Raw genomic sequence first — 16,107 nt, 5'->3', positions numbered from 1 at the left:
TCTGTTTTTGAGACAGGGTCTTGCTCTGTTGCCCAGGCTGGAGTGCAGTTGCACGATCTTGGCTCACTGCAGCCTCCATCTCCCAGGCTCAAACAATCCTCCCACCTCAACCTCCTGAGTAGCTGGGACTACAGGTGGGCACCACCATGCCTGGCTAATTTTTCTGTATTTTTTTATAGTGCCAGGGTGTATTTGTCTATTCTCACATTACTATAAAGAACTACCTGAGATTGGGTAATTTATAAAGAAAATAGGTTTCATTGGGTCAAGGTTCTGCAGCCTGTACAGGAAGCACTGCAGCATCTGCTTCTGGGGAGGGCTCAGAGAGCTTTGACTCATGGTAGAAGGCAAAGCGGGAGCAGGCATCTTAAGTGGCAGGAGCAGGACCAAGAGACGGGTGTGGGGTACTACCCACTATTAAACAACCAAGTCTCGTGAGAACTCACTCACTCTACAGTACCAAGGTGGGGGATGGTGCTAAACCATTCATAAGAACTCCGTCCCCCTCCTCCAACATTGAAGATTACAATTCGACATGAGATTTGGGGAGGGACATTGATCTGAACCATATTACAGTGTTTCCCCATGTTGCCCAGTCTGGTCTCAAACTCCTGGGCTCAAGGATCCTCCTTGGCCTCGCAGAATGCTGGAATTACAGGCATGAGCCACCACGCTTGGCCAAATTACTGTGAAGGCAGGGACTGTGCTGGTGTGTTCATTATTATAAGACCTGGTAGAAAAGACAGTGCTTGGTAGATACGTGCTTATAAATATCTGTTTCCTGACTGACTGTTAAATAAGTAAATAAACAAAGAGATTCTTTATGTGACCAGGCAGATTTATCTATTCAATTAAGTATTCCCAGAGAGCTTGCTGCATTCATTGAGGACAATATTTTCTTCTATCTTTGTCTAAACTCTTAAGTATTAATTAATTTTTTTTAACAAATGAGACAAATAAATGCTTTTTAAATTTATCAGAAGGAAGGGATTGTTTCTTTGAGTTGATCAACTCTTTCAAATGAAAATCCACTTAAGTGCATCTAAAGCAGTGCAGTGAAAAATAGCTGGAGAAAAAGAAGTGGGACCTTTTAAGTAGGGAGTAGCAGGAGTGAGAAAGAAAAGAAACCCGCGTTCTTGGCAAAGGAGGGAAAGGCAGTTTGCGAGTTTTCTACTTGAAGGCTTTTAGATGAAATTCTTGACTCAAGTGTTTTCTTTGAAATCTGTTGGTAGCAGATTAAGTTTCACTGCTAAACTTTTTATCCTTGCATATAGTAGTAATCCGTATACAAGGTTAAATGTCTGTTTTTGGCACCTGATGATCTTTTTAAGATTGTTTAGGCAAATGATCTGTAAAGACCAGAACCCTCAAATAGCATCTATTATATTTGCTTATATGATTTCTCTCTTTCTGTCTGGTATATTCATTAGCAAATGGGACAAGGAAGGCCTATTTGAGTGTCCGAGTCTGTTAACCTTTAGGTGCCAGCCTCCCCTTAATATAATACTCATTAACTGTAGGTTCTCCTCCCCCACCTTCTAAAGAACACTGATGCACCAGGAACTGTCAGCAATTCACGGCAAAGCCACGAACCAAGATCTAACAGTTCTCGGAACCAAAATCTAACATCGGAACCAAGATCTAACAGTTCTCCCTTCCTTTAGCATTTCTTCTCTGGCAAGAATGACTTGAAACAGGTCTGGGAAGTATTAGGGGTTTGCTTTTCTTAAAACTTTCAGGTTTGGGACTTAACTTTTGGTTTTAGTAACTCAGCTGTTGCAGCCTCTCCTGCCAGGTAGGGATTCTGTGGTGTCTGGCAGGACTGCCCAAGGGCAGTGTGTCCTGTTCTATAGCACTCAGTCTGCTACTTCCTCAGGCCTTCAGACAGCACCATTTCTTTTTTGAAAAACGGAAAAAATTAAAGATTTGTATAAGGAGTCATAAGGATCCAAAATCCCTTTTATCTTTTTTTTTTTTTTTTTTTTGAGATGGAGTCTCACTCTGTTGCCCAGGCTGGAGTGCAGTCTCAGCTCACCGCAACCTCTACCTCCCATGTTCAAGTGATTCTCCTGCCTCAGCTTCCCAAGTAGCTGGGACTACAAGCACCTGCCACCATGCCTGGCTAATTTTTTTGTATTTTTAGTAGAGATGGGGTTTCACCACGTTAGCCGGGATGGTCTTGATCTCCTGACCTCGTGATCCACCCACCTCGGCCTCCCAAAGTGCAGAGATTACAGGTGTGATCCACTGCACCCAGCCCCAAATCCCTTTTTTCTAAGTATATAGAAAGGAAAGGGCCGAGTGTGGTCCCAGCACTTCAGGAGGCTGAGGCAGGAGGATCGCTTGAGCCTAGGAGTTTGAGTCCAGCTTGGGCAATGTAATGAGACCTAGTCTTTACTGGGTCTTTACTATAAAAATAAGTTAGCTGGGCATGGTGGCACTTGCCCATAGGCCTAACTACTTGGGAGGCTGAGGCGGGAGGATTGTTTAAGCCCAAGAGTTGAAGGCTGCAGTGACCTATGATCACGCTGTTGCATTCCAGCCTGGGTGGCACAGCAAGACCCTGTCTCTATAAAAAATAAAAATTTAAAAATGTAAAAAAGGAAGAACACTTAGGAATTGTCATATGTTTCATTTTTAGTTAATGTTATTTCTCTTGTATTGAACTGAGGAAATATATTTTATGGAATAAAGACAATAAACCAGCTGTATGATGTATTTAGATTTGCACACTTTTACAGTTCTTTTGCAATCTGCTACCAGGGGCCCTTGCTATCCAGGTGGAGGCTGATTGGCTGGAAGCCTCTGAGGCCAAATCTATGGTGTTCTAGGGCAGATGCTATAAATATTTTGTAATTGATAAAAGGAGTTATTACTTATAAAACCTAGAAAAGTAGATGAAAGTCAAAGCAACAGACAAGGAGCTGAGTTGAAGGCAAGGCCATGGTTCTACGGGGGCTGAAAACTGATAGTTAAAAAAGCAATTAGCAGCATCGTGCCCACCCCAGAAGCACGCTGTCACACGAACTAAGAGTGCATCCTCGTTCCCTCCCAGTGTCTTCTCTCTGTTTCCCTCTGCGTTTAGTCTTATCTGCAGCCAGCATGAGGGTGACCTGAAATTCAGCTGAGTGGGCCGCAGAGCAGATGGTGCCGTCAGAGCTCTTGGGAAAAAAACGCAGATCAGATCAGATGGGCTAGATGTAGACGCTGTTCCTACAACAGGCATATGTCAAGGCCCCGCTATCCCAGGGATTGGGTGTGGGGCTGGGAGGGGACACAAGAGGAGATCAGAAACCTCTGAACAGAAGCAAGCATAGAACCACATAGTTCTAACCATAGCATGTGCTGGCAAAAGGCACAGTGATTGGATAAGTCAGAGAATATTTCACGGAGGAACACTCACATTTATCATCAATTTTGAGACCCTGTTAGAATTTTTTAAACCCTCAGTTCCCAGTCTCAGACCTATGACAGAGCCTTAGGTAAAACTGAGAAAGGGCCGGGCACAGTAGCTCACGCTTGTAATCCCAGCACTTTGGGAGGCCGAGGCAGGAGGATCTCTCGAGCTCAGGAGGTAGAGACTAACATGGACAACATAGTGAAACCCGGGTCTCTACAAAAAATACCAAAAAATTAGCCAGGCACGGTGGCGCACACCTGTAGTCCCAGCCACCCGAGAGGCTGGGGTGGGAAAATGGACTGAGCCCCAGAGGTTGAGGCTACAGTGATCTGTAATCCTGCCACTGCACTGCAGCCTGGGTGACAGAACGAGACCCTGTCTGAAAAAAAAAATTTTTTTGAGAAAGGTGTTTAAATGTTATTTTTCTGCTTGGTTAACACTGATGACCTTCATCATTCTGAACCATGGATAGTCTTCCTTGGGGAACAGCAGGGCAGGCTTTTCCCAGGAGCAGAGCCTGCCTCTTTTGTGTGGTATTTTTTGGTACCTTCCCTTCCAGCTGATGTTCCCTGAAATAAAAGGAGCTGGCTGAGAGCAGTGGTTCTTGAGCCTCAGTGTGCATCGCAATCACCTGGGTATTCGTCTAGAAACTTCCCAAACCAGAATCTCTGGGGAGAGCCCAGGGCTTGCTCCTTGGGCAATTCTGGTGCTCATCCAGGTCTGAGAAACACTGGCCTGAGGGGAGCCAGGTCAGGCATGTGCAGGGGTGGTTGGCAGCTGCTCAGATGTGCAAGGAGCTTCCCGACCAGAAATGCCTTCCTGACACCTCCTCACCAGCACCGATGTCTGCCCTTGTACTGGGCTATGCGTTATATTCCTTTAAACGCCTGACACATCAACCCTGTGGCCTGTTTTCACTTAGCTGAGAGCACAGCCATTGGGAAGAGGCTCTGAACCTGACAAGCTTTCATTTGGAGAGGAAGAGAAGGGTCTGACAGCAGTGGGGAGAGCAAGCATCAGAGAGAGGAGCCCAGGGAGGAACAATGGGCACATGGGGCACTGGGGTGTTCGCATGAGGGCTGAAGCCCTTCTCATTTTCCCTTTGCCAGGGCTGCAGATAGCGGCCCAAAAGCAGGCCTGGAGGAGAGTCTGAGTAGAAAGAAGTTAGAGGTGGTAATTATTCAGAGAGGGGTAAAACCTAAGATTTGGTGATGGAGAGAAGGCAAAGAAACCCATTTTTGTATAGGAGGGAGACCTGTGCTATAAACACTGAAAGGCAGCGTGTTAGATGGCAGGGGAAACTAGAGAGGGCACATGAAATTGTCTTACATGGCACAGGGGGTCTGATCAGAAAGTGTTCAGAAGTCCTGTCGAACGCAGTGGCTCAGGCCTATAATCCCAGCACTTTGGGAGGCCAAGGTGGGCAGATCACCTGAGGTCGGGAGTTCGAGACCAGCCTGACCAACATGGTGAAACCCCGTCTCTACTAAAAATACAAAATTAGCCAGGTGTGGTGGCACATGCATGTAATCCCAGCTACTCAGGAGGCTGACGCAGGAGAATCATTTGAACCCTGGAGGCAGAGGTTGCAATGAGCTGAGATTGCGCCACTGCACTCCAGCCTGGGTGACAGAGTGAGACTCCATCTCAAAAAAAAAAAAAAAGTGTTCAGGATCCCTGTTCTGAGGAAAGAAGGAGAAGGAAGAGAGGGAGGGAGGAATGGAGGGAGGGAAGAAGGAAGGAGAGAAAAGTAAAAACAATCTTAATTTCTAATAAAATTTCTTAAATCTTGCATTTTATGCCTCTGTTCAGGTGGATAATTACGTGTCTATGTGTGTACATCCATAAACATAATCTTCAAAATGCGTCATCAAAATTCTGCTTTAGGCTTAGTATCAAGTTAGGACTCATATGAAAGATGAATGATTTGTAAGGAATGGTTCGGTAGACTGATAAGTCTGTGTGATTACAGAGGCTGCTGGTTTGCCTAGAAGAGTCCATTTATATTCACAACATTAAAGACATGAAGCTGTTGAAGACCCTCCTGGATATTCCTGCAAACCCAACAGGTGAGCTCCAAAAATGGAACAAATGTCCCTCAAATTTCATGTCCAGGTGCTTCTTTCCCAAGCTTTATTTTCCTCCAAATTGCAAACCTGAAGCAGTGTTTGCTTTTTGAGTCTAAGTGAGGTTTACCTTGAAGCTTTGTCTTAATGGTGGCAGATTCAAATTATGTCAGGCTATGTGTCCTGCAGGGGGGCTGTGTGCCCTTCATTGCAGTCCAAGAATAACAACACCCTTCGTCTGGGACCCATATCAGCAAATGTGTCAAGGCACGTAAGGTAGACATGTAAAAGATTTCAAGCATCTGATGTTGAAAAGTGTTTACCCCTAATTGTTTTTTGTGGTTCGTTCAGTACAGAGTAGGTGTGATAATTAGAAGCAGGTTTCAACTTGGCGTGTCTGCGTGGCCAGCAAAAAGACAATGTGAGCCATAAAGAATATGTTTTATTACATGACAAAGAAATGTCTACTTTGACGATATGCTAGGATATTAAACCTTACTGAATTCTCAGGATTTAACACTATTTAATACATTTCTGGTGTATAAGAAGAGGAATGGTTTGGATTTGTTATATTGAAATAGCAGATGACATTATATGAATTCATCGAGCTAGGAGTAAACAAGAAAGAATTCTTTCGTTGTGTGGCAGGGTGAGGAGTCAGCACCCTGGAACAATCTGTACATTTAATGACTCCAGATTAATATTTGCAGATTATATTTCAGCTTGGTATCATTGAACAACTGCTTCTATTATATTTCAGTTTAGTATCATTGAACAACTGCTTCTATTTGCTGTTTCTGAGTTATTTGGCTTTCACTGAATTTCAAGATCTATCTGGGTGCCATCCAAGTCACCTAGACTTTTTGAACCTTGGTTCCCTTATGAATAATACTGATCTTCCAGGGTTGGCTGAGAATTAAACAAGGTAATGTTTGTGAAAGTGACCAGCACAGGAACTGCCATGCACGAAATACTTCCAATGCCTTCTCTTCATTCCAATTCTATAAATGGCACTTGGCTGTTGATTTCAGTGCTTTCACATTTCAGCCATGGCAAAAGGATATTTTAAAAGAACAAAGCCAGCTGGGTGTGGTGGCTCATGCCTATAATTGCAGCACATTGGGAGGCCGAGGCGGGTGGATCACCTGAGGTCAGGAGTTCAAGACCAGCCTCACCAACATGAAGAAACCCTGTCTCTACCAAAAAAATACAAAAATTAGCTGGGCATGGTGGCGGGCGCCTGTAATCCCAGCTACTTGGGGGGCTGAGACAGGAAAAGTACTTGAACCCAGGAGGCGGAGGCTTCAGTGAGCTGAGATCGCACCACTGCACTCCAGCCTGGGCAACAGATCGAGACTGTCTCAAAAAACAATGAATAAATTAAAAACAAATAAATAAATGAAAGAACAAAGCCACTGAGGCCATTAAGGAGTTCTCTGAGATAATGACTTTGAAGCATATTTTCTGAAAAGGAAGATGGTACATGAAGAAGCTGTGGGTGGTAAGTTTTTCCCTTAGAAATAGAGGCTGAAATCATCTGGACATGCATCTATTGCAGACATTCTTTGTGCTTGGCACCATAGTAGGCACCATTAGGCAACCTCATACCAGGAGCCCAAAATCTAGTTGTCACGAGTTCCCTTCAACAGTCTGTCTAAGGTGGTCTGAGACAGGTGCGCCAGCAGCCTTTGGCAGGGGTGGAACTATGTTTAACTCTGGGGTGCGGACACAGTTGAAGGGAGCATGTGCTCTTCTGATGAGGAATGAGAGGCCCCTGAATCTGCACAGAGCATGAGGCTGGCAGGGTCTGAGCTGGGCCTTCAGGGATTTGGGGAGGGACATCGGGCAAGCAGAAAGCTAGAAGCTGCCTGTGGCTCTCAGTTTCTCTGAAGAGAGGGGAGTGGACAGTAAATGCCACTTAACTCCTCATACCTGTTGCGCACTTGACCCCCCAGAGGACAGGGTTGCTTCAGGACTGAGCACCCTCCCTTGCAAACAGATGTTTCTCCTTTTTTTTTTTTTTTCTGAGACACATTCTCACTCTGTTGCCCAGGCTGGAGTGAGGTGGTGCAATCTCAGCTGACTGCAACCTCCACCTCCCAGATTCAAGCGATTCTCATTCCTCAGCCTCCTGAGTAGCTGGGACTACAGGTGCCTACCACCACACCCAGCTAATTTTTTGTATTTTTAGTAGAGATAGGGTTTCACCATGTTGGCCAGGCTGGTCTTGAACTCCTGTCCTCAAGTGATCCGCCCGCCTTGGCCTCCCAAAGTGCTGGAATTACAGGCGTGAGCCAGCATACCCAGCCACCATTTACTCTTATTTTTTAGCAAATATAGTTGTTTTTCTGTAGTTCAGAAAACTAACTGGTTGCCTTACTTTCTGCAGCTTAAACAGAGAGAAAATAAGCCTTAAAAGTGCAGGGCTATTTGTGTTCCACGTTAGAGATAGTGTATATTGTTTGTAAAGGGAATCAGTTTTATCTCAAGAAAAATTAGAAGCAATGGCAGAGACTTCCTCTGTCTCAGATAAAAGAATGTCTTTTATGAAAGGATCCGGGGATAGGTGGAGTATTTCTTCTGAAAGACCAGGAGCAGGTTGACCAAACTGTGTCTCTTTAGACCTCTGATGTTCTTTGGAGATACAGCCCAAGGTGTTTTAAATGCTCACGTTTATAATTATCACCTCAACTTCTCCTGAGCTCCCTTTCTACTGCAGTAAAAGGGAGATGAACATTTTTAGCCCCCAGAGTTGCCACGGAGAGCGTTACCTGAGGTCATGGCCTGAGTGGGCAAAGGTGGGTCCGCCCTGTCCATGCGGGCAGTCAGACTCACTCCCCAGCCCTCTCCGTCCCGTAGGGCAGCCTTGCACAGGTCAGAGCTGTGCTTCAGTGACATGACCAGGTCCTCACTCGGGAACCTTCAGAGGACTCCGCACTGCCAAAATCATGAATACACACTCCCCAGAGGCCAGGAGTCGCCTTATCTGTTCTCATCCTCTAGTTTATTTTCTGAACAAAGAAATAAGATGGAAACTCTGACTGTTGATTTTATAAATCCTTGCTAGGTACAGAAGAAAGACAGAATCACTTGTCTAATTGTCTTCAGCACACAAATTCTGAATGCATTTTGACTTCATAAACTACAAGTAAATTAGCTATACAGAGTTCGCCTGTTGCCTCGCACTTGGTATCTAACGCAGCTGTAAATTTCCTTTTTTCTGTCTGTTTGTGTCATGCCCATTCCTGTTGTGTCAGAGATTGCAGGCTGTTTCCTTTAAAGAGCTTGGCCAGACAGGGGCTTGAAGTTAATTTCCTGCTAGCACAGCAGTCTGCTCTGAGCAATCAAGGGTGGAAATCTCCCTGAAAGTCCTGCCAACTGCAGACTTCCCAGCGTGGAGGAGGTGGTCACAGAGCTGACCACCTTTTATGGGATATTGAGGGAGCGTTCTATACCACACAGCAATGCAGATCATTGAACAATTCATGGTTTCTTCCCCAGCAAGACCTCTTTCTTGCTTGAAAATGGTAATAAAAGTGGTATAAATGCTTCCCTTTTGTAGGAGCATAGGGCATTTGCTGTACAAAGAAGATTTCTTTCTATTTTTGAAAATCGGAAAGCGTAACCTGAGACATTAATCAACTCAGAGGGAACTGCATTTTATAAATCACTGTTAACTTACCTAAAGTTTGACATGCAATACTTTAAATACCAAGGTGAGAATCATTTAGAATCATGGGACTTCCTTTTAATTCCACTGATGATGCCATTGGTTCTTGAGTTGAGAGCAGGCACTTCTTTTCCAGCTGTAGAAGAATTACAGCCAAACAATTACAGTGGAATTATAGCTGCCAGTGACTTATGAAAATATGTGTCAAATCTATAACACGTCCAAAAGCCCCATCAGAACCTCATTCCTAGGTAGAAAAAAGACTGGAAGAAAATATGCTCAGATGTTCAGAACAGTGAAAAGCCTCTGGGTTTTAGAATTGTGGGTGATTTTTTTTCTCCTTATATTTTCTAGGCTTTGCAAATGTTCTACACCATCACTTTTATGTTATACAATAATATTTTTAAAGCCCATATCCTTCCTTAAAAAGGCTTTGTGTGATACCTGTAACAGAAAGAGGAGACTGGCAGAATGGCAATAGCCAAGCTAAGGAAAACTCTTCTTGCTTGCCTTGGGTGGTTCCCAGGATAGGAAGATACATTCATGTGGCTGGTTGGATTTTTCTGACACTTGGGCCATAGGGAAGTCACAGTAGGCTTTTCTGGGGACCTTCATTAAATCTGTAAGGGTAGGAAGGCAGGATTCCTTGTCTAAATTCAGATGGATTGGTAGAGGTGCGAGCCTGGAGGCAAAACTGTCAAATAAGTGGTATGTGTCAGAGTATGCCTGCCTTCACTCTTATCCTTTGTCCCTTTCTTGTTAGCATCTAGTGTCATCCAGTTCTATAATAGGTATTACAGCAAGTTCAATGTTAGCTTAGAAAGTTTAAACCTTTCCTCCCTTCTGGGAATACTTACGTTTTAACATAAAACTCTGAAGCACAGCTGGAGGTATGTGTCCAAGGCTTCTGCTCCAAGACCGCTTAGCTCTCTCTGCCACAAAGACATGCCCAGTATTTTCAGGGGGAATAAGGAAGAAACGAAGGCTTGGCATCTTGGAGTGTTAAATCTGGAAAGACCTCTGTATCACGGTAGCCTTCATTTCACAGACAGGAAACAGGCCTGAAAGAGCCGCAAATAACTCGGCCAGAGTTTCACAGTACATAGCAGACCTCAGTTTTGAACTCATGTCCTCAGCCTGTCTCTAACCAGATAAATATTCCTGAAACATGCCTTAAAATAAAATTTGAAAGTGTTTTTTGAGATACAATTCACATCCTATACAATTCACCCATTTAAAATACATGGTTCAATAGCTTTTGGTATATTCACAGAATTGTGTAACCATCACCACAATTAATTTTAGAGCACTTTCATTGCCCCAGAAAGAAACCTTGTACCTCTTAGCCATCACTCCCTATGCCCCCAGCCATAGGCAACCCCTAATCTACTTTCTATCTCTATTAGATTATGGATTTCTCTATTCTGGACATTTTATATCAGGAGACTCATACAATATCGGTTCCTTTGTGACTGACTTCTTTCACGTAGCCTAATGTTTCCAAGGTTCATCTGGGTTGTAGCATGTATCAATACTTTATTTTTCTTGCTGGATAATATTCTATTATAAAAATATATCACATTTTCTTTATCCATTTATCAGTTGATAACATTTGGGTTATTTCCACTTTTTGACTTATGAATAATGCTGCCATGAACATTCATATACAAGTTTTTGTGTGGACATATGTTATAATTTCTCTTGGGTATATATGTAGGAGTGGAATTTCTAGGTCATATGAGACCTTTATGTTTAGCTTTTGAAGAACTGCTAAACGTTCCAGAGCACTGCCCCATTTTATATTCCCACCAGCGGTGCATAAGATCCCAGTTTCTCCATATCCTCACCAACATTCATCTGTCTTTTTGACTACAGTCATCCTAGTGGTTGTACAGTGGTATCTCATCGTGTTTTTAACACAGCCTTTTAAAAAACATATGTGCTAGGCCAGACACGATGGCTCACACCTGTAATCCTAGCACTTTGGGAGGCCAAGGCAGATGGATCACCTGAGGTCGGGAGTTCGAGACAGCCTGGCCAACATGGTGAAACCCTGTCTCTACTAAAAATACTAAAATTAGCTGGGCATGGTGGCACATGCCTGTACTCCCAGCTACTTGGCAGGCTGAGACAGGAGAATCGCTTGAACCAAAGAGGCAGAGGTTGCAGTGAGCTTAGATTGCACCACTGCACTGCAGCTTGGGCAACAGAGTAAGACTCCATCTCAAAAAACAAAGCAAAACATATGTGCTGAGAAACCTTCAGCAGTTACACACTGCATTTGTAAGGCCTTAACTCTTTAGTTTGGTACTCTAGTCCTTGTAAGATTTCCACAGTCTTCACATCTTTTCTGCCAGCTGCCTCTATGGGAACCCAGCACACAAGACAACCAGATCTCCTGACTGCCTTCCCTCCCCAGTTTCACAAGACTAGAATCCCTTCTGCCTGCCTAGCTGTTCCTGAAATTTCATGTGGATAGCAAAGAACTCAGAAAGGATGAGGAATTGGGGTTTCCAGAGCAAAACTGGAAATGGACAAATGGCCTCTTCTAAGGCTCGGGCCGGGAATGACCTTGTATCGCCAAAGGGGTGACAGGGCTGCCAGAACATGCAGTTAAAGGTTCCGGGGCTCGGCCACTTCCTCCCATAGCTATGCATGGCAAGTGATAAGAGGACAGCCCCGCTGTGGACTCAGCAAAGCCAGAGCAGGAAATGAGACCTAGGTTCCAACTCTAAATGTTTACTTTATTTTTCCTTTGCTCCCCTTCCTCAGCAGATTAGTTAAGGTATGTTTCAGCCTGACCTAAAGTTTTTCTTATACTTTTAGAAGAAACCCACTTAATATACTAACTTGTAATAGACACCAGTCACCTTTTTTTTTTTAGAAAGATGTCTCTCTTGCGTGATCTCAAAGTTTCTGGTAACACTTTGGTTTCTATGGAATTGCTGGAATTCACTGCTGTCATGTGCACCTCTACTCATCTAAACCATTGTTTTGAAAATCCTTTACTTAAATGCTCCCTCCTTGAATCCCCTTATAAATAAAAACAGCTTATGTTGGTTCAGTGGTTTGATGGGCTGTTTACTGTTCCAGAATATTGTTAAAGCATCTTAAATCCAAAGTGTCCTCTTTATTTAGTTTGTCTCAATGTCTAGGCACACCATCTTGACTGCAGACGCAGACCTCAAATAAACTCCCACCTCGGGAGATGCCCATTTCCCTTATCAAGGCAGGACATTTGGCTCAGAAATTGCTCAGTTTCTTTCTTTCTTTTCTTTTCTTTTTTTTTTTTTTTGAGACAGAGCTTCACTCTGTCACACAGGCTGGAGTGCAGCAGCACTATCTTCTCTCACTGCAACCTCCACCTCCAGGTTTAAGCAATTCTCCTGCCTCAGCCTCCCGAGTAGCTGGGACTACAGGCACATGCCATCACGCCTGGCTAATTTTTGTATTTTTAATAGAGACAGGGTTTCACTATGTTGGGCAGCCTGGTCTGGAACTCCTCACCTCAGGTGATCCACCTGCCTTGGCCTCCCAAAGTGCTGGGATTACAGGCGTGAGCCACCGTATCTGGCCTGAAATTTCTCAGTTTCTAAATAGGTTCTTGGCGGCTCCTCTTCTCCAACTTGAAATTACTGGCCAACAGTATATAATCGTCTGCAGAAAGACCAATATATACTGACCTTTCACAATAGGAAGATTTATTTCAGTTTTGAGGAAATCTCTTGTAACCCTAGAGGATAATGGAATTGGAAGAGAAGTAGATACTGTTTCAGAGTCCTGGGGTAAAATGTAAAAATGAGCTAGATAGATTAGATAGATAGATGATAGATAGATAGATAGATAGATAGATAGATAGATAGATAGATATACATATATATATATTTGTGTGTGTGTGTGACGGAGTCTCACTCTGTAGCCCAGGCTGGAGTGCAGTGGCACGATCTCCACTCACTGCAACCGTTGCTTCCCAGGTTCAAGCGATTCTCCTGCCTCAGCCTCCCAAGTAGCTGGGACTATAGGCATGCACCACCATGCCCAGCTAGTTTTTGTATTTTTAGTAGAGGTGGGGTTTCACCATGCTGGCCAGGCTTGTCTGGAACTCCTGACCTCAAGTGATCCTCCTGCCTCAAAGTGCTGGAATTACAGGCGTGAGCCACTGTGCCCAGTAAGTCTCATTGTTTCACTGTAGCAAGGACACAGCCAGTGTTAAATCAGGAGGTCTTCTCCTGTGAAGTTGCTTTATTGGAACCCTTAATCAGAAGAATCATCAGCGGAAAGCAGTTGTCTACAAAGCCATTCCTCCCCTTGCCAGTAGGTGGCACTGTAGCTGTACTGTTTTCAGATGCCCTCTCCAGCCGTGCAATCTCTCCCTTGGCCCCAGGCTTCTCATGTCCTGTTTCTTCTTTGCCAGGTCTATGTGCTCTCTCTATCAACCATTCCAATTCTTACTTGGCCTATCCTGGAAGCCTGACTTCAGGGGAGATTGTGCTTTATGATGGAAACTCCCTGGTAAGTTGATGGTGACCTGGCTGAACCAACCCACCTGCCTTGGCTGTGTGGTCACGGAAGGAGATAGATAAGGACGCCCTGCCGTAGGGGGCTGGAGGCGGTGGGAGTAAGCAATACTGCGGTAGTTGTTCAAGAGAAGGTGATACTATTTCCCCTCGGGCTTGCTGTCAGTCAACATCACCATAAGCCAGCTGGCCAGGCCAAGTCAGACATCTGCAGGATAATGAAAACCACTTGCCAGCAGGGGGCCAGATGTCTGCCTGAATGTGTCACCCTGTCCCCTGCCACAGCCTGAGACAGTGTGCAGGTGTTTCATATTCCCTGCCCTCTGGTCTCCGAGGCATCCCTGAGCGGGACAGGATTGCTGTGGGAAGTTCCCTAAAGATGTGTGCAGGGCGCACCTGCGACGGCATCACACTGCATCGGGCGCTCAGTTCATGGCTACCTTCCCGAGGGCAGGAAAAGGGATGGAAATGGAGTGGCCCTTGAAGCCAAATCTTGATTCACTAGAAAATGACACACAGCTTACATGCAGATGGCCTGGGGGACAGAGGAAGAGACAGGGAGCTGGACAAAGGAGGGAGAAAGGAGAAAAGAGGAAGGGGAGGGAGGTGAAATCCATCTTCCCTCTTCCGCAGCATCAGTACCCATTTTTCCTTTTCACCAACAGAAAACGGTCTGCACTATTGCTGCCCATGAGGGGACACTAGCTGCCATCACCTTCAATGCCTCAGGCTCCAAACTAGCAAGTGCGTCTGAAAAAGTGAGTCCACTCCCACCAACGCCTCTGGGGTTCGCTGGATGGCTCCTGCCATGCCCAGGGATGGGATGGAACGAGCCTGGTGACATGAAGACTGAGTGGTCTCTGGGCCCACTCAGAATTTGTTTCAGAGGGAGAATTTCTGGCCTCTGCATGTGTGGTATATTCATGCATTTGTTAATTCAATAGGCCAGGGGCCTGCACTATGCAAGATACAAGACACTTTGCATGAAAACTCGTGGTCTTATGAAGAAATGTACATGCACATCAGCCGTAGAGACAGACAGGTGCTACACCTTATAAACACAGTACAGTGCAAACCAAATGCTTTACTTTGCTATTTAGAGAAATTGATATCTTCTGCCTGGAATAATCAGAGAAAGTGATCAAATTTAATTTTTTTTTTTTTTTTGAGTCGGAGTCTAGCTCTGTCGCCCAGGCTGGAATGCAATGGCACAATCTTGGCTCACTGCAACCTCCACCTCCAAGGTTTAAGTGATTCTCCTGCCTCAGCCTCCCAAGTAGGCACATGCTGCCACACCTGGCTAATTTTTTGTATTTTAGGAGAGACAGGGTTTCACTGTGTTGCCCAGGCCGGTCTTGAATTCCTGAGCTCAGGCAGTCCACCCGCCTTGGCCTCCCAAAGTGCTACGATTACAGGCGTGAGCCACCACGCCTGGCCTCAAATTGAAATTCTAAGAAACCAGAGCAGTTGGGTGAACACACACACACACGCACACACACACACACACACACATACAGCCTTGGGCACAGGTGGAAAGGAAAAGGTAGACAGAGGGTGTTTAAAACATTTTCCAAGAATTGTTGATATGGCACATAAATATAAACGCCTCTATGCTCAACACGGTGTGCTTTCTCCTCAGAGACAGATGTTCAAAACCAATAAAACAAACTCCTCTCTAAAGGGACATCTCTGTGTGAAGCCATTAATGGTTATGAAATGTCCACCTGCTTTCTTTTCCAGGGCACAGTCATCCGGGTGTTCTCTGTCCCTGATGGGCAAAAGCTCTATGAGTTCCGGAGAGGGATGAAAAGGTCTGTGTTCAATGTCAAACCCATTTTAAAGTCCCCGCAGAAGTCCTGCAGGGGCCGCTGGCAGCTGTCTAGGGAGAGGACAGAGAGTGGTTCTGTGCCCTCCACTCACCTGGAGGAAGTGTAACTACTCTCCCAGGTAATTGACTCCCAGGCTTTACTTAGGGCTCAGCAAAACTGAAAGCCAAGATGGCTGTTTTAACACAGTTCAGCCATGAGAGTCCGTTTTTGATGTGTGTGTGGGCGGCCGGCACAGGAGAAATGAGAGAGCCAGGGAGTCACAATCCAAAAATAATTTCTGATTTCCTTCCATGGAAATAAAGGACGACGTAAAGTGTGACTGTTTGGGATCTTATCGGATGTGGTTTGCAGCCAGATCAGTGCACAGAGCAACTGGAAGATTCCAAGATGCCAGGAGGTCACAGTTCCTCCCTTCTGCTGACAGAGGCAGGGCTATACCTTGTTTCTTCACACATAAATAAGACTATGGGCCAGGCGTGGTGGTTCACGCCTATAATCCCAGCACTCTGGGAGGCTGAGGCAGGTGGATCACCTGAGGACCAGCCTGGCCAACATGGTGAAACACCATCTCTACTAAAAATACAAAAATTAGCTGGGCGTGGTGGTGTGTGTCTGTAATCCCAGC

At 45.0% G+C, this 16,107-nt stretch overlaps 2 protein-coding genes across 3 annotated transcripts in view; one reads left to right on the top strand and one right to left on the bottom strand.

Annotated features, from left to right (window-relative positions):
• ARSG (arylsulfatase G) overlaps positions 1 to 16,107 on the bottom strand; it is a 186,525-nt gene that overhangs the window by 2,080 nt on the left and 168,338 nt on the right. The window contains exon 12 of one of the 2 annotated variants that reach the window (XM_032177839.1): positions 9,149 to 9,272. In XM_032177839.1, coding sequence (XP_032033730.1) covers positions 9,190 to 9,272 — 83 coding nt within the window. In that variant the 3' untranslated portion in view covers positions 9,149 to 9,189. Of the gene's footprint in view, positions 1 to 8,451; positions 9,273 to 16,107 lie in introns of those variants that run through there. The other variant, XM_032177841.2, reaches the window with a different exon arrangement.
• WIPI1 (WD repeat domain, phosphoinositide interacting 1) overlaps positions 1 to 16,107 on the top strand; it is a 36,994-nt gene that overhangs the window by 7,542 nt on the left and 13,345 nt on the right. The window contains exons 4-7 of the mRNA XM_032177844.2: positions 5,373 to 5,469; positions 13,551 to 13,648; positions 14,319 to 14,411; positions 15,394 to 15,464. Of these exons, the coding sequence (XP_032033735.1) occupies positions 5,373 to 5,469; positions 13,551 to 13,648; positions 14,319 to 14,411; positions 15,394 to 15,464 (359 nt within the window). The remainder of the gene's footprint in view (positions 1 to 5,372; positions 5,470 to 13,550; positions 13,649 to 14,318; positions 14,412 to 15,393; positions 15,465 to 16,107) is intronic.

This window comes from Hylobates moloch, unplaced genomic scaffold (genome assembly GCF_009828535.3).
Source record: "Hylobates moloch isolate HMO894 unplaced genomic scaffold, HMol_V3 SCAFFOLD_15, whole genome shotgun sequence".
In the NCBI taxonomy this organism is placed as follows: domain Eukaryota; kingdom Metazoa; phylum Chordata; class Mammalia; order Primates; family Hylobatidae; genus Hylobates; species Hylobates moloch.
Note: the sequence above shows the minus strand (reverse complement) of the source record. Positions and strands in the feature narration are given on the sequence as shown.